The 23487-nt window shown below is 31.9% G+C and overlaps 1 protein-coding gene across 1 annotated transcript in view; it reads right to left on the bottom strand.

Moving 5' to 3' along the window:
* Positions 1–4243: 4243 nt before the first annotated feature.
* Positions 4244–23487, bottom strand: part of LOC111710326 (uncharacterized protein C05D11.1) — a 30934-nt gene continuing 11690 nt past the window's right edge. The window contains exons 15-42 of the mRNA XM_023484390.1: positions 23398–23456; positions 22825–22895; positions 22678–22682; positions 22412–22509; positions 22162–22239; positions 21523–21607; positions 21013–21046; positions 19892–19984; positions 18977–19042; positions 18594–18729; positions 17579–17655; positions 16223–16281; positions 14698–14755; positions 14065–14154; positions 13853–13888; positions 12853–12949; positions 12485–12545; positions 12098–12186; positions 11819–11918; positions 11087–11182; positions 10820–10901; positions 9217–9360; positions 8799–8885; positions 8488–8561; positions 7442–7501; positions 6131–6220; positions 4779–5199; positions 4244–4639 (exon numbers count right to left, since the gene is read on the bottom strand). Of these exons, the coding sequence (XP_023340158.1) occupies positions 5142–5199; positions 6131–6220; positions 7442–7501; positions 8488–8561; positions 8799–8885; positions 9217–9360; positions 10820–10901; positions 11087–11182; positions 11819–11918; positions 12098–12186; positions 12485–12545; positions 12853–12949; positions 13853–13888; positions 14065–14154; positions 14698–14755; positions 16223–16281; positions 17579–17655; positions 18594–18729; positions 18977–19042; positions 19892–19984; positions 21013–21046; positions 21523–21607; positions 22162–22239; positions 22412–22509; positions 22678–22682; positions 22825–22895; positions 23398–23456 (2083 nt within the window). The 3' untranslated portion in view covers positions 4244–4639; positions 4779–5141. The remainder of the gene's footprint in view (positions 4640–4778; positions 5200–6130; positions 6221–7441; positions 7502–8487; positions 8562–8798; positions 8886–9216; positions 9361–10819; positions 10902–11086; positions 11183–11818; positions 11919–12097; positions 12187–12484; positions 12546–12852; positions 12950–13852; positions 13889–14064; positions 14155–14697; positions 14756–16222; positions 16282–17578; positions 17656–18593; positions 18730–18976; positions 19043–19891; positions 19985–21012; positions 21047–21522; positions 21608–22161; positions 22240–22411; positions 22510–22677; positions 22683–22824; positions 22896–23397; positions 23457–23487) is intronic.

Here is a 23487-nt window from a genome sequence, read left to right as displayed (position 1 = left end):
AATGGCCGTTTTACACTTTTTTTCTAGTAAATTCCACTCTAATATATATTCTATTCTCTATTTATCCAATACATTCTTTATCAGACAATGCAAATAGTACTATATATAGTACAAGTACTAAAAGAATCTATTTGAGACAATGTAAATCGAACATTGCCATCTTTGCATGAGGTAAATTATTTTTGTAAAAATACTAGATGGAGAATATTAGATTTGAATATGGTAGCAAGAATATGTTTAAATTGATGCAGGCGGCTAGAATAAGGTTACAGGATACAAGATACCGATCTCAGACATGAAATATACATAGAAAATGTATCCTTGGATTGTAGACAGACGAACAGAAATGACANTACAACCAAATAGTTCTATTTATAGTACAACCAAATAGTTCTATTTGCAGTTCAACCAAATAGTTCTATTTGCATTACAACCAAATAGTTCTATTTACAGTACAACCAAATAGTTCTATTTACAGTACAACCAAATAGTTCTATTTATAGTACAACCAAATATTTATATTTATAGTACAACCAAATATTTCTATTTATAGTACAACCAAATATTTCTATTTGCAGTACAACCAAATAGTTCTATTTGCAGTACAACCAAATAGTTCTATTTACAGTACAACCAAATAGTTCTATTTGCAGTACAACCAAATATTTCTATTTATAGTACAACCAAATATTTCTATTTGCAGTACAACCAAATAGTTCTATTTGCAGTACAACCAAATAATTCTATTTGCAGTACAACCAAATATTTCTATTTATAGTACAACCAAATAGTTCTATTTGCAGTACAACCAAATAGTTCTATTTGCATTACAACCAAATAGTTCTATTTATAGTACAACCAAATATTTCTATTTATAGTACAACCAAATATTTCTATTTGCAGTACAACCAAATATTTCTATTTATAGTACAACCAAATAGTTCTATTTGCATTACAACCAAATAATTCTATTTATAGTACAACCAAATAGTTCTATTTGCAGTACAACCAAATAATTCTATTTATAGTACAACCAAATAGTTCTATTTGCATTACAACCAAATAGTTCTATTTGCAGTTCAACCAAATAGTTCTATTTACAGTACAACCAAATAGTTCTATTTGCATTACAACCAAATAGTTCTATTTGCAGTACAACCAAATAGTTCTATTTGCAGTACAACCAAATAGTTCTATTTGCAGTACAACCAAATAGTTCTATTTGCATTACAACCAAATAGTTCTATTTGCAGTACAACCAAATAGTTCTATTTACAGTACAACCAAATAGTTCTATTTGCAGTACAACCAAATAGTTCTATTTGCAGTGCAACCAAATAGTTCTATTTTTCTTCTCAATAGCTATCCATAAAAGTATAAGTATGTTAATCAAACATGATTTAATTTGACGCGATTTGTCTCAAATTTTACGACACAATTTTGTTTCTAATCATGTTTATCATTAAGAATGTAGAATTTAGAGAGGCGAACATCTATAACTTTGAACAAAAAAAACAGTTTAAAAACGTTCTGAAATCAAAATAAAATTGACTAAAAAATGAATATAGTTTAAGTGAAAAAATTCAACAATTAAAAATATATTGCTAATCATTTTAGAGGTGGTGAATATTAAAGGAACAGAGTTAAAGACATTTGTGTGAAATTGACTTTTCTGTTAAAGGTTTGAACTTGGGTATGCACGAAAATATTTTGGTCATTTCAAAGTTCTAAGCTTTTTTACTGACTTAGCTTAGCCCTATAGTCAAATAGGTGTTAAAGGGACTGTAAGCGTATATAATGTTTAAGTGACCCTCCATGCAAGGATGGCAATGCCCGATTTACAACGGTACTCTTTGTATTATCAATTAGATATCAATGTTTGTAATTTAGTAAACTGATTATCTGGTTTCTTTACTAAAGCGACTTGCGCATTTCTACTGCTGGAAATCATGTAGAAATGATGAGATTAGAAAACTTTTCAATATGAAAAACGACAATATTTTTAACATTATTGATCAGATAATGGTTTTAAGGGTACAGTTGTGAATCAGGCATTGCCATCTTTGGATGAAATTACGCCTAGAGTCCCTTTAAGGCCTATTTCGAACCTAAATTATTGGTCCTTTTTGACTGTGCGAAACGAATGGCGGAACCTGATATCAATAATCAAATCTTATTTATGAGTTTAATCTACTCCAATACAACTTTACGTACATGCACGGTAGTAATGCAGGGTTTACCATTGAGACTGAGCCTTTAATGACGCCCTTAAAGGGAGTGTCTGGCTAGACATGGTAGTTGAGCTGATAATGCAGTATTGTAGAGAAATTTGAACAAAGCAATTTACAAACGTCTTACAGTTCTCCAATGATTTAAAAAAAAATTTATCTACAATACTGCATTTTCAGCTCATTTACCATGTCTAGCCATACACTCCCTTTAAGCTAATTGATTAATACGAACTGAAAATTAAATTTGGGGTTTACCTTGATTATATAATTTATATAGTCTTCAAAAAAGCTTTTAAGTGAAATGAATACCCTGTAATGACGACCTATAACTCATATAATATGCAATGACCTAAAAATTGACATCGATGCACTCCAATCTACGGACATCATATTAGGTTTTTATCTTTCTATCTTTCCGTACATTTGAGTGCATTGAGAGTAACAAACGACTTATTATAAAACCTTGGTTTAAAGTGTTGTTAATGGGGTTGGTTCGTTTCTTAATCACTTTGCACACTTCATAACTGTATTAGGTTAAACTTTGCCCCTACATAACTGTATTGGGTTAAACTTTGCACACTTCATAACTGTATTTGGTTAAACATTGTACACTTCATAACTGTATTCGGTTAAACTTTGCACACTTCGTAACTGTATTCGGTTAAACTTTGCACACTTCATAACTATATTCGGCTAAACTTTGCACACTTCAAAAGTGTATTTGGTTAAACATTGTACACTTCATAACTGTATTTGGTTAAACTTTCCACACTTCATAACTGTATTCGGTTAAACTTTGTACACTTCATAACTGTATTCGGTTAAACTTTGCACACTTCATAACTGATTCGATTAAACTTTGTACACTTCATAACTGTATTGGGTTAAACTTTGCACACTTCATAACTGTATTCGGTTAAACTTTGCACACTTCATAATTGTATTCGGTTAAACTTTGAATTTCTTAAACTTTGCGAAAAAAAAACGAAAAAAAACGAATCAAAAACAAACCAAAAACGAACCTAAACGATTAACACCAGATGCAGGATTAACCACAAAGGCCGAGACTTTAATGACATCATAAAACTTAGAAATAAATAGAAAAACTTAGAATCATATCATAAAATCATTTGACAGCAGAAAAAAACAAATTTCCAATTACATGGAGCCAAAAAACGAAGATATCTTAAAGAATATTGATCAGAACGTCTAAAGGGTACAGTTTTTATTCTAATAATTTCTTAATGCGTAAGTAATTTGAATCAAAAACCATCGAATTTTTTCTAAGTGGTTTTATGGGAAAATTAGAGGCCGAAGTATATTTTGCTATTTATTTTCTTATTTTAAAAGTTAGCCATGGTAGGCTGTTAGATGGACTTCTGGTCGCAGCGCCCGGCCCCCTAGCCCATCCCAGCCACAGCGCCCGGCCCCCTAGCCCGTCCTAGCCGCAACGCTGGGCCCAGAAATTCTCTTAACCAAACCTAACACTCAAATACAAATAATCAGCTGTCGTAGGTCGGATGTGCAGTATAGCGGATGGGCAGTAGAGCGGATCAACATTACAATTTTTTTTTTAATCTTAAAAAGACAGAACGCTTCGAAATTTCAAGGCGAATACATACAGAGAAATTTGTTATACAGGGTTACCCACAAGGAATAAGACTGTAAAGACGACCTAAAACTCCTATGATATGACGATCCTATGGTCAATTTGAGTCTATTGCCTTATATATAGTCTGTTAATATGGTTTAATAAATGATTTGGAAAAAAATGATTTTACAGTTACAGAGAATTGTAAATATAAAGAATCAGAGAATTGTAAATATAAAGAATCAGAGAATTGTAAATATAAAGAATCAGAGAATTGTAAATATAAAGAATCAGTGAATTGTAAATATAAAATAATACAAAGNACTTTCAATTTTTTAATTTCTCTATCCTTTTTATCTCAATGTGTCACTCTTCTAATCTCTCTCTTAATTTTGCTGCTATAGAATAAATTTAGATATAAAAACAAAAAAGCATTTTATTGAATTGCATAGATTAATATTTGCTAAAAAACTTAACATCAAAATGAGCCAGAATTATTTGCAGTAACAAATTTACAATTTAATACAATGTGACCCCATCAAGGATTCACAACTGTACACCAAGAGAATATGTTATGGCAAGGGGTTAAAAAAACGGGTTGTTATTAACTGGAACACTTTTAGAAAATACTTTCATAAAAGAAGTATTAGACAATCTTCTATTTAAAGAAGATTCAAGAACACGTTCTTATCTTCTAGATAAAAGCTTAACATTTTGTTATTCATTGTCAGGGGTATCTCACTAATTTTTGTATAGCCCTAGAGGTACGATATTTTGAACAAAATGTTCGTAATTTCAAACGATATGTTCACAATTTCTAACAATATGTTCGAAATTTTGAATAAAATATTAATAATTTCGAACAAAATTTTTATAATTTAAAACAAAATTTTTGTAATTTAGAACAAAAAGGGTTCGAAATTTCTAAAATTTTTTTCATAATTTCTAAGTATTACCGATTAATGATACAAACAAAATGTTAGGTTTTTTTCTACTATTGTAGATCCTTGATGGCACTCTTATATTAGATGATTACCTAGTTAACTATCCCATTGAAGCTATTTTTCTACAAATAATTAGTTTAAGTTAAAAACAACAAAATCCAATAAAAAATGATGCAAGAGAAAGGAAAAGGTAGGAATAAAGACAGTAAAACATAATCAGAACAGGAGAACATCACTAATTAAAGAACAGGCTGAATCAGAAGTTAAAGAAACAGCGTGAAAATTCTCAGTAAAATTGCAAAAAAGTCAGAACAAGAGAAAATCACAAAAAAATCAGAAGTTGAAAAAAAGTCTGAAACAAGGTGAAATTTCTGTTCAAGCTGAGTCCAGGGCAGCATCAAGGGAAGGCAGAATACGGAGCTCTAATCCCTCACTGCAAAAAATATATTTTAAAAAAGATTTTGATTAAGAATATTTTTTTACTTGTGAATCAAATTAAAATTTTTAATATTTTAATGGTTTTGCAAACTTAAAATTTTTTTTCGGAACATTTAATTTGCCAAATTGCCAAATTTTTACTTTTAAGATAAATTTTTTGCGTAGTTTCATAAAAGCAAACTTTGCAGTTGTTAAATTTTTTATTATTTCTAGGTGTTCTGATTAACTGTATTGCATTAATTTTCAAATTATGAATTATGAAAGGTTTGGTGGAAGAAATAAGTAAAAAAAAATAAAATTTACAAGGCCAGATGATCCAGGGTGTCCCAATAAACATGGGAATTGAGTGACGAATACAAAATAGCCTTTGCTAAGAAGTAGAAGTGTAATTAATACCCGATTGAAAAATCAAAAGTCGTAAAATATTTATGTCTGCTAGAGTTTGTTTTATGAAATGTAATGATGTGAATATATTGTTTCTGGAAGATGAACAATATAGACAGTACAAGATGAACAGTACAGACGGACAAATTTAAATGTTTTCATACACAGATTTTCTTGTTTTACAGTTTACTGCAGGCAACCGTATGCAAAAAAAACAAAAACAAAAAAATTCCATACTCTACTATTCATACGAAAATCTTGTTAGATGTACGTATTATTCAGTATTCTAAATCAGAAATCATTTACAAAGACAATCTCAAAATCGATGCTAAATTCACATGTTTTTTTGGGACACACTGTACCTTGATAAATGAATATTAATGAACAGGATGATTAAAGGAATCAATGAATGAATAGTCAAATAAAGGAATTAACATGCAACAGGATGAATAAGTAAAAAATGGCTTTATAATCAAACGAACGAATGGGTGAATGAATGAATGAATGAATGAATGAAAGGATGAATGAATAAATGAATGGACCTGATGAATGAATCCCTAATCTCCTGAAGTTTAGCAGGGGAGCAGACTACCGCAGTCCAGGATGAAGGAGTAAAGAGCGGAGCAATATACCTAGATAGGTTATACAGTACATAAGTGGAGGTTATACAGAACCTAGGTGTACACAAGGTTGTAATGCAAGGAAATTTAATTGCAGTTGCGTATACTCTGCGTTCATATTGAAGCCAGTTCTCTCTGGGCGGAATTTGAAAACAAGATTAGATGCATCAGTGTACGTTTAGTATCCGAGGAGGTTATAAGCATTAAATTTTGATAATTTTGATAATTCACATAATAGTTTCCTATGACCAGAATATTTCATTGATTTTTTATGTGAAAGATGGATCCCATGTCAGGCCTTGACATCCGTCTTGTGTTTACATTACCGCCCAGAGACAGCACACTGAAGTACAAAAAATGCGTACACATCTGAAATAACTTTCCTTGCATTACAACCTTGAGTGTACACAGTTGAGGTTTTACAGTACATAATTGTACACAGTAGAGGTTATACAGAACTTAGGTGTATACGGTGCAGGTTATAAAGTACATAGATGTACACAGTGCAGGTTATGCAGTACATAGATGTACACAGTGCAGGTTATACAGTACATTGTGTAGATTTTGATTTAAAAGATTCAAAATTGGAGAATATAAACAAACTGAAAAAAAATATTTCATTACAAAAATATTGATATTCACAAAACTGCCTTTACCCCATTCGTGAAACCCAGATTTTAAAACTGGTTTTCATCACGATACCCTGTCTTCAGTGTTGGGGTCTGTTCATAGCCTGCGTACACAGTGCAGATTATGCAGTATGTAGATGTACACAATGCAGGTTATACAGTACATAAGTGTACAAAGTGGAGATTATACAGTTCATAGCCATGTGTACACAGTGCAGGTTATTTAGTATGTAGGTGTACACAGTGCAGGTTATTTAGTATGTAGGTGTACACAGTGCAGGTTATACAAAACATAAGTGTACAAAGTGAAGTTTATACAGTTCATAGCCATGTGTACACAGTGCAGGTTATTCAGTATGTAGGTGTACACAGTGCAGGTTATTCAGTATGTAGGTGTACACAGTGTAGGTTATTCAGTATGTAGGTGTACACAGTGCAGGTTATACAGTACATAAGTGTACACAGTGCAGGTTAGACAGTACATATGTATATAGAAAGGAAGTTATACACTGTACAGTATAAAGGTATACAGTGTACACTGAATGGATTAAAATGTTGAAGTCCCGGACCTTTGACATGCACAGGGGTAAAAATAAATTCTTACTTGTTTCCAACCCTCTTCAGATCTTCAACACTAACATTGTTGATTCTTCGAAGAAACTCCCTGAAAATAATCAATCAATCAAGGACCTTCTTTCTGCTCAGACGCAAAATAGTGAAAATTAGTGAAAAAATAGTTAGAGGTTTAGAGTATATTGTTGTGAATTGTTTATGGCACATCTTAGTGACCTTTACAATAGATTTAAGGGTCACATAACAAATCTTTAAAAACCTATTTTAGTTGTTACTTATTATACTCCATATCTACTCCCTCTAATTGTTACTTATTATACTCCCTATCTACTCCCTCTGATTGTTTACATGTTATACTCCCTATCTACTTCCTCTAATTTTTTACCTATTATACTCCCTATCTACTCCCTCTAATTGTTTACATGTTATACTATCTACTCCCTCTAATTGCTTACTTATTATACTCCCTATCTACTCCCTTTAATTGTTAACATGTTATACTCCCTATCTACTCCCTCTAATTGTTACCTATTATACTCCCTATCTATGCCCTCTAATTATTTACCTATTATACTCCCTATCTACTCCCTCTAATTGTTTACATGTTATACTATCTACTCCCTCTAATTGCTTATCTAATTGCTTCCCTATCTATTCCCTTTTTTGTTTATCTATTATGCTCCCTATCTACTCCCTCTATTTGTTTACCTATTATACTCCCTATCTACTCCCTCTATTTGTTTACCTATTATACTCCCTATCTACTCCCTCTAATTGTTTACTTATTATACTCCCTATCTACTCCCTTTAATTGTTTACATGTTATACTCCCTATCTACTCCCTCTAATTGCTTACTTATTATACTCCCTATCTACTCCCTTTAATTGTTAACATGTTATACTCCCTATCTACTCCCTCTAATTGTTTACATGTTATACTCCCTATCTACTCCCTCTAATTGTTACCTATTATACTCCCTATCTACTCCCTTTAATTGTTTACCTATTATACTCCGTATCTACTCCCTCTTATTGTTTACTTATTATACTCCCTATCTACTCCCTCTAATTGTTTACCTATTATACTCCCTATCTACTCCCTTGAAAGAAGAGATGAGACTCTCACCAACAACTTCTCCGATAGTTTTCTCCTTCAAATAAATAAAATCAAATCCAGGGGATTAACTTTTAAATTGATGTTTAACTCCATAAATACGGTCCCTTGTCCATTTGTTTGATGTTTAGGTTTCTTGTAACTGGAAACTCACCCTCCCCTTTTATGAAACCCAAAAAATCAACTCCTTTCCCCTAAAAAGCATTACCCCCACACCCCCAAAAGAACTAAGCGTAATGGAATACCTATCCCTGGGAACCCTTTTATACATTACCTTCTCTATAAGCTCGAAAATGAGACTGGACTTAGCGGCCTCCAGAAGGGTCAGGTTAAACTCCTCATCTCCGCTCACATAACTCATCTGAAAGGGGTCGTGGCGTGTCAAACATATACTTTTGTAAATTGTATATTAAGCAAGTTGCCTTTAAGATAAGTTCTAATTGCAAATTGTAGGAAATTATCTGTCAAAGTTTATCAAGTTGTCCATCTATTCAAATTGTATCTTTAGAAAATTATCTGTTTAATGAGTTGTCTCTTGGTATGATGGTTAAATTGTTTCTTTGAATAGCTGTGCATTAGTAGAGATGACTTTTCCATAAATTGTTTTTCTTTTGGAAAATTGTCCTTAAGAAAAATAGTCTTTTTGAAAAATAGTCTTATTTAGAAATTTGTCTCTTAAAAAATAAACTTACCGCAATCCTACGGGCCTCTGTGTACGCTTTAACCGGGTGTGTTGCCCTGTACAAGGTTATGTACAGTAGACCCTTACTAACAACAGGGTACATGTTGTACCCATAGGCTAATCCCTGACCTCTTATCTGTCGCCACATTGGACCCTGCAATAAAAATTTATTTTCAAATAGATAAACAAAGAAATCTTGATCATTATTGTTCTGACATAAATACTATAACCCTGCAATAACAATAACCATCAGAAAGGGACTGTACACGTAATTTCAAATCACCCCCATTTACAGAGTTGCACGTCCGATTTATAAATCTTCACCTGAGCAACATTGAGGAAGATGTTTTCGATTTTTGGACAAAGAAAAAAGGAAATCTTTTGACAAAGTTTTAAAGGGTGCTATTGTGAATTGCGCATGGCCCCCCTTTTTTTTTGGGGGGGGGGGGGTTCACTTAAAATCACTCTGATATTTCCTTCAATAATTAATCATCTGATAAAAAAGTTTACTTCAATGTTAGAGTTAATAATTTTATTATCAAAATTAAAACTGTTAAACTCATTCAATCTAATATCATGTTTATTTCTGTAAATGCCCTCTAAATGCTTGCAACAATACTCCCCCAACATTTTCTACGTTCTATAATAATACCAATAATCACTGTCAACTTTCAATTCTAGAGTATCCAGCTTGAGCTGACATCCTTTTAAGTTTCAAATGCTGTAATTTTAAGAAATGTCCTATACTAAATTTTGAATGAATGCATTCTCTACTTACGTTCTTAATTCACTATCTTAATTCACTATTACTATTTCCAGGGTGGCCAAAACTTTTTTGAACAAATCCGTACAAAAATCCGTACATTTTCAGTAGAAATCCGTACAATCCGTACAATTTTCGAAAAAAAATCCGTACAATCCGTACAATTTTTTGAAAAAAATCCGTACAATCCGTACATTTTTTTAAACCAATCCGTACATTTTTTTAAAAATCCGTACATTTTTTAAAAAAATCTGTACAATCAGTACANTATACATTTTACAAATATTTAAGTTTTCTTGTCTATTTATCAATGTTTATAAATATTTATTAAAATAAATATTAATTTGTATGTTTGTTTGCTTGCATGTTGAATCAGAACTCATGAACTACGGAAATGTTATTAGCTTGGTTTTAAAGTTCTAAGTTAAGTGGTTGGACATTTCCAGACAAAGCTGGGTTACAAAGCTAAGGTTCTATAATAATGTTCTTTCAAAAAATGTTCTCAAACTTACTGTACATACTATGGATCTGTGAGTCTGTAATTGTTCTCTATTAAAATTCCAAACTAATGTTCTGTACTAAATTCAATTATAACATTTATTACTAACATTTTCTAAAGATACTTTCTGCACTATTTTCCAACATTTTTTACCAACGTTCCCTTTTGAAAAAACAGTTGTGCAGTATGCGCTCGCATTTCTATTACCAGAAAAATGGAGCCCTAACAAAATTAAAACCGTATGAAAATATTTTTTTCTAAAAATGATCTTTTATCATATTTTAACATAATTCAAGGTAATTTTACACATTTTCAACGTATTTTTACATTGAGTGGTTTGCTGGGAATTACCTCACACTGAGTTAGATACTGAAGGAAGAGTCGAAGTGCGGGTAAATCATTATCCTTAGCTGAGGTAATACACGGAACACTTCTATTTTTTTAAGAAAAATAAAATTTTTTAATTAATATTTATCAAAATAAATCTGATGTAATTCTTGATTTACATAAAAAAACATGAAATGTTGTTTTTGATCTTTGAAATGATAAAAGATAACGTTTCTTACATTTCATTTTCTAATTTGAAGCCATTTATTTGATTGGAGTAACTTTACTAACCTCGCCATGAAGGATGATTCGCAGGCCCCTAGGGCAACTATTACATGATCCTTTTCTGCAGTACACAAGGTGTACTCTGGTACAATGTTACACCCACTGGAAATTAGTAAGATTGTAAACTGTGTAAAACTACGCGGTATGATTATGTATGCCTCTATGCCTTCTCTAGGCCTCTGTGTAGTAAATACAAAACAAATTTGTTTTGCAAAAAATTACTCAAGTAACATCTTTATCTTCTTAAATGTTGATGAAAGCAACACCATTGTAACTTGACCTAATGTGCAGTTATTGGGTTTTGCGCCAATACGCAGAACTGACAAAATCGATCCACTAGACACAGTGAACTCAGGTGCTGTCTAATATGCATTGGAAAATTAAAAAAAACTCTTCTTCATCAATGCTACAACCACTGACAGATCATTTTCTCACCCCTCCCCCCTTAAAAATTCTTTTTTTTTTTTAAACCAATGACATTATAACTGCAAACAAGGACGAATACAAAAGAAAAGACGTTAATCAGTTTAGTTTGTTAGTTTGGAAAACAAAGATTTTTAACAGCAAACAGGATCAAAAGAGGTGTTTATATTCTTGCATTTTATCATCCTCCCAAAACTTATCCTTGCTTGTTCATATTGATTATCTACCTATTATTGATTTCAAGACCCTTTCTGGGTTTTCTCTTGGGGAATATAATGTTGGAGTATGGGGGATAGGAATAGCAAGAATACAAACCCCTTCAATTTAACCTCTGACTTTGCCACCACATCACACCAAACCATAACAGCGGGAAGATCAGGACTCAAATAATCCAAATCCAAGATGCATGATTTTTCTAACCAATCAGCAATACCATTTTAGGATATTCTCAAAATTCAGGGGGGGTTTTCAACTGTGGATTCAGTCATAGCAGATCATCTCTCCTTCATTTACTTTTTGAGTAACATATGTGTACTAAGATGTTAATTTTCTTTCATCCTCCCTCACCCCGCCCTTGTTGTATTTCTTGATTGCCTAGATAAGTCAGGTCAGTTGACGACTGTGCTAATATTATGGAAGAGTACTTAGATTTTGGAGATGGTGTTTCTTCAATGGTTTCTGGTCTACAATTAGAATCAGATCTATGAGGGAGTTCAGTGAGCCAATAAGGATTTAAAGTACTCACACATGAGACAAACAGTCATCAGGAGAATGCACTTGGATTAGAAATTATACTTTGCATGTTTTCAAATATGGGAAAAAAGTTTTGAAATTATTACATGCAATCACAAAAGTTAGATTTTTACATTCTTGGAAAATGATAATTTGATTTAAGAAATAATGAATAAATTTGATGGTGTTCCCTGAATTAAATTAGAATGATTTAATTTCTCATTGATTCAGTTTTCTTTTTATTCTTACCTTGCAGGGTTTGAGGTGTGTCCAGTAGGTAGAAGTTTTGACCATGGTTTCTCAGCATTACCTTAAAAAATTACAACTATTTTAAAAATATAATAAATTATGGACTTTTATGCCTAATTCAAAATAAATCTAAAAGCATATGCATGGAACAACCCCAGCATCCTGTAGATTTAAACAACTGTTATTTATTGTACTGTTCCCAATTCACTCTCATTGAATTGGTTGTATGTACAATGTAAATTGTAATGTGCACAATAAACTCTGATCTGAGATTCTTACGCTAGTAAAAAAAGGACAAAATTTTAAAAATCTTGATGAAAAACTGAGTATAACTGGATAATAACCACACCCTTTTACGTTTATTTCACCTTGAGAGCGGATGTTATCTAAATCTGCAGCCATATGGACCATCATATTGGAGGGCTTGGTTAGACTCTGCCTAATATTCTCTAATCGTTCAACAACCTTAAACATGGTTTTATAAATTCTAGAGCAAAAACTAATCAAAAATGTTCTCTTTTAGCTCCCTCTTTCTTTTGACTTAGCATATCTCCACAGAATTCCAAATAACATTTAGTTTTCCGGATTACATTCCCAACTTTTCCTAATCTTTCCACACACCATCTTGACCCTTCCTACCCTTTCTTTACCTTCAACCTATTTCCTTCTTCCGATTCCCCTTGGCTTACATCTTAGATGAAGGATAAAGAAATTATATAATTCACTTATATTCGAACAACCTTACAAGATTGCTAATGTTATGACAAATTGACTTGGTACAGAAATATGAATACTCTCTTACAAGATTGCTAATGTTATGACAAATTGACTTGGTACAGAAATATGAATACTCTCTTACAAGATTGCTATTGTATGACAAATTGACTTGGTACAGATATATGAATACTCTCTTACAAGATTGCTAATGTTATGACAAATTGACTTGGTACAGAAATATGAATACTCTCTTACAAGATTGCTATTGTATGACAAATTGACTTGGTACAGAAATATGAATACTCTCTTACAAGATTGCTAATGTTATGACAAATTGACTTGGTACAGAAATATGAATACTCTCTTACAAGATTGCTAATGTTATGATTAATTGACTTGGTACAGAAATATGAATACTCTCTTACAAGATTGCTAATGTTATGACAAATTGACTTGGTACAGAAATATGAATACTCTCTTACAAGATTGCTATTGTATGACAAATTGACTTGGTACAGAAATATGAATACTCTCTTACAAGATTGCTTTTGTATGACAAATTGACTTGGTACAGAAATATGAATACCCTCTTACAAGATTGCTAATGTTATGACAAATTGACTTGGTACAGAAATATGAATACTCTCTTACCTTTTCAGGCGTACTGTCCAGCTTCTTTAGTACATCCTAGAATAAATAGATAATTGAATATATTTTTATTGAAATTACAACAATATATTTTCTATAATAAGAGCTATATAGAGTATAGACAAACCCTTTGATTTGCCACTTTTAGGTTCAAGTGTTAAAAGGTTCTGTAGCAAAAACATAACCAATCGGAAATATAATTGAACTAATAGGACCTTAAGAAATGTTTGTTGCTGAAGGATGCTTGCGTTGTAGATGTTACTGCTCTCATGGAACATCAGGCTGTTCAGCAAGATGTTCACAACCTGATCATTTAATCAATCAATCAATCAATTAGCTCGTCAATCATTAACTAATGAATCAAACAAAGTTTCTTAAAACATTCTATTAGCTTTTTCGTTAATCATTTATTTGTTAATTAATTAATTTGTGTTTGTTTATTTCAATATTCTATCATCCACCATTTCTCTATTCATAAACATTTTATCATCTTATTTTTATTCTTATTCATCAATTAAATAATTAATTAATGCATTCATTGATTCATTTATTTATCCATCCTTACTTCCTTTCCTTTCATTCTTCCCTTTCATCTATTCATTCATTAGTTTATCAATACATGATTCCATTTATTAGATCATTCATTTATTCATTAATCCATTCATTCTGTAAATCATTCATACACCCTTTAATTAATTGATTAATTAATTACTTCATTTATTAAATCTTTTATTCTTGAAACCCCATGATATGATTAATTGTCGTATCGTATAAGTGGCTGTATTTACCAAATTGGAGAACCACGGATAAGTGAGTAAGTAATTTTTAATTCATGCAACTGAACTTACCCTGCTTCCTTGTCTTTTTAGCTCTGAGATACTGTTATCCATCTTAGTTGCAACAACCCTAGATTAATCTTCTTTTTAGTTGCAACAGCCATAGATTATTTTTCTTATTAGTTGCAACAACCATAGATTATTTTTCATATTAGTTGCAGCAACAATTAGTTTTTTCTCTTATTAATTGCAAAAACCCTATATTATTTTTCTTATTAGTTGCAACAACCATAGATTATTTTCCTTATTAGTTGCAACAACCCTAAGTTAATTTTTTTTTAATATTTGCAACAAACATACATTATTTTTCAAATTAGTTGCAACAATCCTTAATTTATTTTCCTTGCAACAACCCTAGATAATTTTTCTTATTAATTTCAACAACCTTGGTTAAATTTCTTATTAGTTGCAACAACCCTAATTTATTTTTCTTATTAGTTGCTACAACCCTAAATAATTTTTCTTCTAAGGAATGTCGATCTAATTCTTACACCCCCCCCACCCCCCATAGAAATTAAAATTGTGATTAATATGTTTATTTATGTTTTATTTTTTTGTTAAAGGGAGTGACCAGCTATGTAAGGTAGTTGAACTGAGTATGCCGTGTTGTGAAAAACTTCTTTCGGATTCATTTAAGACATATTAAACTTTTTAAGATCTGTAAATTCTGAGTTTGATCTCAAATTCGACGTTCAAAACTTCTACTTTGGGGGTGGATACTTTTTCAGAATTTGTTTTTTTAGTTATTAAATAACGACAACGAAAAATAAAGTAAAAACTATACAGTAATCTAATTAGATGGTTAGGAACATATTTCTCACAAGAAATTTGTAAATAAATCAATCCTAAAATTAACTATTTCGTTTTCATAATTATATTGAATTTCTTATCTTCTTTGAATTTATTCGCAGATTTCTTCAAATTCTTCAAATGTCGTCTTTTTAATAATAATTCTAGAAAATCTGCGAAAATCTTTGTGAATATTGAGAAACTAGAATAATGAGAAAATAGAAACTAATAATTGAACAAGATTACTTATTTTCGATGATAAGATTAATTTTTATTTTCTCAACATGTTCCTATACATGACGTCTGTAGTTTATTGTAGAACTTTTTTACATTTTATGTCGTCGTTATTTAATAATTTAAAAAAACTAATTCTGAAAACGTATCCACCCCCAAAGTAGGAGTTTTGAACGTCGAATTTGCGCTCAAACTCAAGATTTACAGATCTTTAAAAAGTTTGATATGTCTCAAATGAATCCGAAAGAAGTTTTCCACAACACTGCATACTCAGTTCAACTACCTTACATAGCCGGTCACTCCCTTTAAGAGGGGGCTCTTGTTCGCTGAGCCCCCTGGTATTAAGAATGTTAGAATAACTCGAGTAAATATTTTTTGTAAATTATGTAACCAAAAAATAAACTTATTATTGATTATATTATTATTTAGCTTTGCTATTAAATTCAATATTCAAATTTTCTTGTCTCAACTTGTCTCTACAAAACGAGAAGAAAACAATAAAATATAAGTTCACCTAATTCTGTCTGGTGTCAGCTTCGTACAAAACAGGATTTTTCTAATCCATTCAACTGCCTTCAATAAAATGTTTGCTAAAAAATGATTAAATTTTCTCTGAAAGTTTGAATTTAGAAAACTTTTTTTCTTCTAAATTTAATTCTTTTTTTGAACAACAGGTCTTTTCCCTAACGAGATTGTAAGTATAATTTTGAGGGACGCTCCATGCTCAGATTGAAAGCTAGATTTGATAGAAGATAAATTAAACTTTCAGTCCCTTTAAAATGGTAGCTCAGTAGAAGATAAATTAAACTTACAGTCCCTTTAAAATTATAGTTTAGTAGTAGACAAATTAAACTTACAGTCCCTTTAAAATGGTGGCTCAGTAGAAGATAAACTAAACTTACAGTCCCTTTCAAATGGTAGCTCAGTAGATACAGTCCCTTTAAAATGGTGGCTCAGTAGAAGATAAACTAAACTTACAGTCCCTTTCAAATGGTAGCTCAGTAGAATGTTTGAAGACTACAATTTAAAAAAAAGTCAGGACACGATACTAGTTCGTCACATGATTTTATTAGATTTCTAGCGGAATTAAAGATCTATGCGCGCAAATTTGGAAAAATTGGTAAAAATATCGCAAAATGCTTTATCCAACACATAAAAGGATGTTGTAACTTGTAAACGTAAAAACTACATTTTCTCCCTTTAAAGCAATTCAACGACTGTAAAAGTATTTTCAAGTATCTCTCAATTCAACGAGTGGCATGTTCTATTCGTAACAAAAGTTCTTGTCAAACATTTATTGTTTAATATTTCCAATTGCTGTATCTCTATGAAGTGACTGGCACATTTCTACTCCAGAATAATATGGAGGAATTGATCAGAATTGAACACTTTCCAAGCTAGAAAAACAAAGATATTATCCACATCATTGATCAGAGCTGGGAACTTTAGATACCATTAATCCCGACTGCTTAATCCGAATATCCAATGTAGACACTTTTGATTTCTCGCTTAATCCACTCTTTTTTGGATATAGTAGAGAAAAATCAAAACCCGTTTTTTTAAATTAAGAATCCCTCCCGTTTCTGTACATTAATCTTAAATGGCGCGCAAAATTTCTAATTTACCGGCTTATAATACGCGACTCTAATTGGTTGAATTTTATACACTTTTGAGGATTCAAGAACAAGATTAAGTTTGTCTCGAGATTAAGAAAAAGAGAGGATTCAGCATTAATCTCGATATCCAACATTCTAAAGTTCCCAGCTCAGGTAAAGGTATAAAAGGCACCGTTGTGAAGATTGTGAATTGGACATTAAATTGAAGGTCACGTGAATTTACAAATTACAACGACAGTCCGTTTAAGTCCAACCTTGTTATATTTCTGAGGTTGAGTTTGTAGATAGAGACAAACAGATTGAGAGAAGGCCCCGGGAAGAAATCTACTGCCTGAAAATCGTCCTTGATATACGCAGCATTCATAAGTGAATAAAGTTTTTCTACAGTGGTCGGAGTTTATATCATTACATTAAAGGCGATTTTTCTAATTTAGTTTTGATTTAGAACAAGCTTTTTTCAAATAACAAGTTTTCCTGTTAACAAAAAGGTCTTAATTGACATTTTCGCTTTGTTTCCATGTTAACATGTATCCATGCTGTTTAAAAGTTTGGTAGAAAGTTGTATTCATTGTATTGATATATACGATAACGACAGTATGATTACACACTTGCCATTATAAAACATATTATCTAAATTTTTGAATACCTACAGTGAAAGCCTTAATAACAAATACATCGAAAGAATTCATCAAATGTCGTATTCTTCACTTTCTGATAATGGAATGTTGCAGATATTTAGTATTTTAATTAAATGATTATATGGAACTCTTTAAAACTGTTCCTGCATGTTCATGGCTATTTATTTATTTTCGCAAATAATAAAATTTACGTAATTTAGTATAAAACTCATTGAAAAATTGTCAAGACGACATTTGATAAATTCTTCCGATGTTTAGCGCATTAAGGGTTTCACTGTATGATTAATCTACTTAAAACCTGATTTACTAACAAATTAATAGTAACTAAAGAGACTATATTGACTTTGATTTTTGTTAAAATCTATCAAAAATCAGACCTGTGAGGCTGTGAAAATTGTCTGAATTTTCTTTATCGATAGTTTTTAAGAAACTTACTTTACTAAAACATGGCTTTGATGACGCTTCGCGCCCATCTTTTATTTCAACTTTAAATTGTTGCTCTATCCTTAAACAATTTTATGAACTACGACCCGAGAGAAATAAATTGTCTGATAGTGTATGATAATTTAAATCAACAAGCGCGTAATGAACAGTTTGAAAATTCAAAAGTTTTGAGCTCTGTCCTCCCTACCTGAGACTCCAATGCTAGCTGTAGAGGTCAGGAACTGTTCCTCTAGAGCTGCAACAACCTCCTCGTGGGTCAACTTGTCCTCCCCGTCCTCCACACTAGACTCCAGCAGGAGTTCAAGCAGCAGGGGCAGATACATCTAGATTACATAAGTATTATTATAGATTTTATTCACATAATTGTGGGAAAAATACCTATGAATTGTTGGGTAAAAAATTAAAATATAAAAAATCAATTAACTCTAAATAATAACTAATTCCATTGATATATTTATCAATTCATCAACCATCCCCATTCCCCAATCAAAGATGTTTTAAATCACGCACCTCTGCAATGTACAACGGCTACCCGTGAAAAACTAAAAAATAAAAATAAAGAATATTAACCTTGAGTTCTGCTGGAATATCCTGGGTGCCCAGTACAGTGAAGATGTAAACAAAGTTAGAAGAAACCTAAACAATAAACATTTTAATTCTTGTTAAAGGGTAAGTCGGGAAATGTATGGTTAGTTGAACTAAGAATGTAGTATTGTAGAGTAATTCTTGAGGATTTAATTGAGACCTATCAGACGTTTTTAAGGTATATATTTGTTCAGCAAGAGCGCAAATTCAATCTTTAAAATACTTATTCAATCTTTAAAATACTTATTCAATCTTCAAAATACTTATATATTGTGCATTTTGGAGGGATGATTCTGAGAATAGTTTTTTTTGATTATTCAATGACGGCGACGGATAATGTTGTTTAGGAACAGACTGGGAAAATAGAAATTAACTATAAGTATAAAAAATATGTAGTTATTATGTTTCTGTAATGTCTCAATGTTCACAAACATTTTCTGTAGATATCTTTAGACGACATTTGAAGAATTTCAAGAAATCTGCGAACAAATTTGTAAAGAATAAGAAAAATATATTATGTTCAGATGTTTATGGGACAGAAACAAATAGACCCAACAGACAAGTGAAATATATTATGTTTACAAGTGAAATATATTATGTTTATATGTTTATAGGTGAGAAACAAATAGACCCAACAGACAAGTGAAATATATTATGTTTATATGTTTATAGGTGAGAAACAAATAGACCCAACAGACAAGAGAAATATATTATGTTCAGATGTTTATAGGACAGAACCAAATAGACCCAACAGACAAGTGAAACATATTATGTTTAGATGTTTATAGGACAGAAACAAATAGACCCATGAGACAAGAGAAATATATTATGTTTATATGCTTAAAATCGTCTGAATATCTGTCAATCAATTCGGTGCCTCTCTGATTATAATGACTATACCTGATCGAACTGAAAGTATACTGGCATTTTGGTGAGGTCAAATCCTTCCATCTGCTCAGCTGACCGGCTTGTATAGCTGCTCACAGGATGGAACTAAACAGATACATACTTCATTCATTTATCATTTTTTTTAAATCCTTTTTACCCAAAACTTCATTCCCCCCTCCCCTTAATTATCATTGAGCGGATATACATTAAAAATATATATTTGCAAGTTTGTCAAAATAATGATTTTAAAAAGAAAAATGTTACAAGAAAATACATAGTCCTGAATTTTTCTCTTTTCTTCAGATTTTTTAAAAATATCTTATTTTATTTTGATTTGTTCTACTATAGGTTCCCAATTGAATAGTTTCCTTTTGCTACAATTTTCCATTTTATAATTCCACCCTACTCTTTTATTTATTAGTTTCGTTGTGTTGTGTCCTGTTGTGTTTGTTTCCGACTCCAGATTGAAATTAGCACTTAAAGGGGCTGTAAAGGAAAAATGAAAGGGGGTATAGGCTGAAAGCTAATCACTTTAGCTCTTGATCGCGACCCATGAAAGTCATATCTGATGTTCCTATCTCGAGAAATTGATATACAACTTTGTAAAATTTATACGAAAATTGATATATATACAATTTTGTATAAAAGTAGTAGGTTTAAAAAGATCAAATTCAGCAAATAAGCAACCAATCTGAAAACGATGATTTCCCAGAGAAAGCTAATTGTAAATTAGGTTTACTTTTATATTTGTTTTTTCTATTTTTAATAGATTTCATTCATAATATTATTTATACGTCCGTATTGCTTGACCAGAAATTCCACCAATGGCAGTGCAGTAAGTAAAGTGGTCACGTGATACAGGCGGAGACACATGATCAGTATACTGCTCTGCCATTGGTGATAGTTCTGGTCACGTGATTTAAGTTTAAGATTTTCTCAATTTTACATATATGAACTTTCGTATAATTTGAACACAGTTTTATATCAATTTCTCGAGACAGGAACATCAGATAAAACTTTCATGGGTCGCGATCAAGAGCTAAAGTGATTAGCTTTCAGCCTATACCCCCTTTTATTTTTCCTTTACAGTCCCTTTAACACTGAAACAAGTTAAATTATTTGTTTAAACTAACCTGGATAGAATCAGATGAGGGTATAGGTATAGATCTGAAAAATGTTAATATTCTACTTATTTAAAAAAAAAAAACATACAGTCAATTATAAATTCAGAATTTTAAGAAATGGAAGGGGGAAAGACTAAGACCAGATATGGGAATAATTTGTCTAGGGGAGAGGGGGCTTTAATTTCATTCTTTTTAATTACTTTCGAGGGACTCATCCTGTTGGGGACTGAACGCTCCCTGGGAACCAAAGTTTTAACTCTAACAGGGGAAGGGGCAGACCCAATGGCCCCAATATGAATGCCTGGGCAGTAGGAAGGAGGAAATGGTTCATGAAATAAAAACTTGAGACCCCATTCTTTTTTTTACCTCTTTTAAATACTTTCACCCTCAAATATGATTTTCAAGTCAGTTCAAAATACTTTTGAGAGCAAGTGAGAATTTGAAGGGGCGAGGGGTGAGGGAAGGGGTTAGAATTCTTTTATCAAAATATATACCCCTCCATAAATCCTGAACTCTGACCTGAGAACATGTTCAGGAGCCTCCTTTTCATTCTCCTCCATAGCGTCATTCAACTCCTTCTCCTTCAACTTCAAACCAGACTCTCCTGATTAATGAATGAGTGAATGAATGAACGAATGAAAGGATGAATGGATGGATGAATGAATGACTAGGTGAAAAGGTAAATAGGTGAATGAATGAATTAATGAATGCCTATATGAACAAAATAACTCTACCATCTCTCGGGGTTAAAGCTGACGCAGTCTGTATTAAAAATTCATGGAAGAATGAATGATTGAATGAATGCATGCATGAAGAAAAATAAATTAATGAATGAGTGAGTGAATGAAAGGAAAAGGACGAATGAATGAATAAATGAATAAATCAACCAATGAACAAATGAACCAATAGATTGATCACAATGTAACTTCTGAAAAAAACTTTGTGGCATTCATTGAAATATGCGCAACTACGAAATCTAATTCTAATTAATAGGCGAAAGCCCCAAAATTTACAAAATATACACTTAGTATCACAATTTATTAGTATTAGAAAATGATCATGAAAGATCCCCAACGTGAAATCCCCAGACCGCCATCCGAGTAAGGGTCTCAGTCAGGTATAAATCTACAAATAATACATAAATCAAAACGTACACACCTAACTGTTGTTTTTGCAATTCGATCCTGTTCTTTTCTTCAGTTTTCAACCTTTTCTCTTCTTGTATACTGGGAATACCTGCACAGTAGGGTAGTAGGTCATAATACTGATGTGTATTAAATTTCAGTTGTGGAAACATATTGTTTTTTTCCAGGACAAACATTTTTTTTTTATTTTTCAAATTAAGTTTTTCTTCATAATATTTTTTTCCAGAAGATATAAACCCCCAGCATGCACTTCCTTTACTCACCGAGGGCCACAACTCTGACGGTGTTGCCGAGATACTGGTCCAGCAATTTTATCCAAAAACTGGTTGGTTGGCTGGTAAGCTTCTTATACTCCCGTACACTTTACATAGATAGATAGATAGATAGATAGATAGATAGATAGATAGATAGATANCCCCCCCCCTCCTATCAATTTTGTACATGGATCTTATATTTAAGACATGTGGCCTCAGCGCTCGGCCCCTTAGCCTGTCCTAGACGTAGCGCTCGTCCCAAAAAGTGTCTTAACCTAACCTAACCCTAAATAAATACTAATTTAATTGAAAATTGTTGAACAAGTGATCATGTACAAAATTGATAGGAGGGGGGGGGGGGGGTCCAAAAATCGTTCTCTAGGACGGGCCCAATTTTATGATTATATAAAATTATGATTTACTTGAGAAACTTGTTCTAGGATTCGTCGCTGAATAACATTCTCCATTCTTTCTGTATCCCACGGTATCCTTCCTACAAACAATAAAATAGAAAAAATAATAACAATGCACCCTCAACTAAGCCTTCGGTGTGTACTGGAGTGATTTGCAGTACTCTGACCGAAGAAATATAGGGTTGTAATGGAGAGTGAATAACGATCACAAATCAGGCTTCTAGGGTTATCTTATGTCCATTCTATAATTCCAAAATGACAATACTAAATCAAAATTTACGATTTGAATTGAGTCAAGAGAATTTATTATCACAAACACAATAACAATAACAATAACTGTAATAAAATATCAAGACCTTTCGTATTTGACCCTACCATTGTAAATATATACTTTCGTATTTGAAGGCGCTGACCGCTACGCCGGTCCCAGCGGATTATTATTCTTTAAAATAAAATAAGTTCTATGCAAATCGTTGTATTTGTCAGAACAGGTTGAGAGGATAGAATTGCTCGCGTACATTTCGTACTTAAAACTATTCGGAGAGACTGGCAGGGTTGCTTCATAACTTAGAGAAAGACTACCTGACTGAAGACTAGTTAGTACTCTGTCTAACTCTGAGACAAGAGAAGATTGTTTCTCTCTAAATATATTAAAAATATCAATATGAATAT

The sequence above is a fragment of the Eurytemora carolleeae genome, unplaced genomic scaffold (assembly GCF_000591075.1).
Source record: "Eurytemora carolleeae unplaced genomic scaffold, Eaff_2.0 scaffold561, whole genome shotgun sequence".
NCBI lineage: Eukaryota > Metazoa > Arthropoda > Copepoda > Calanoida > Temoridae > Eurytemora > Eurytemora carolleeae.
Note: the sequence above shows the minus strand (reverse complement) of the source record. Positions and strands in the feature narration are given on the sequence as shown.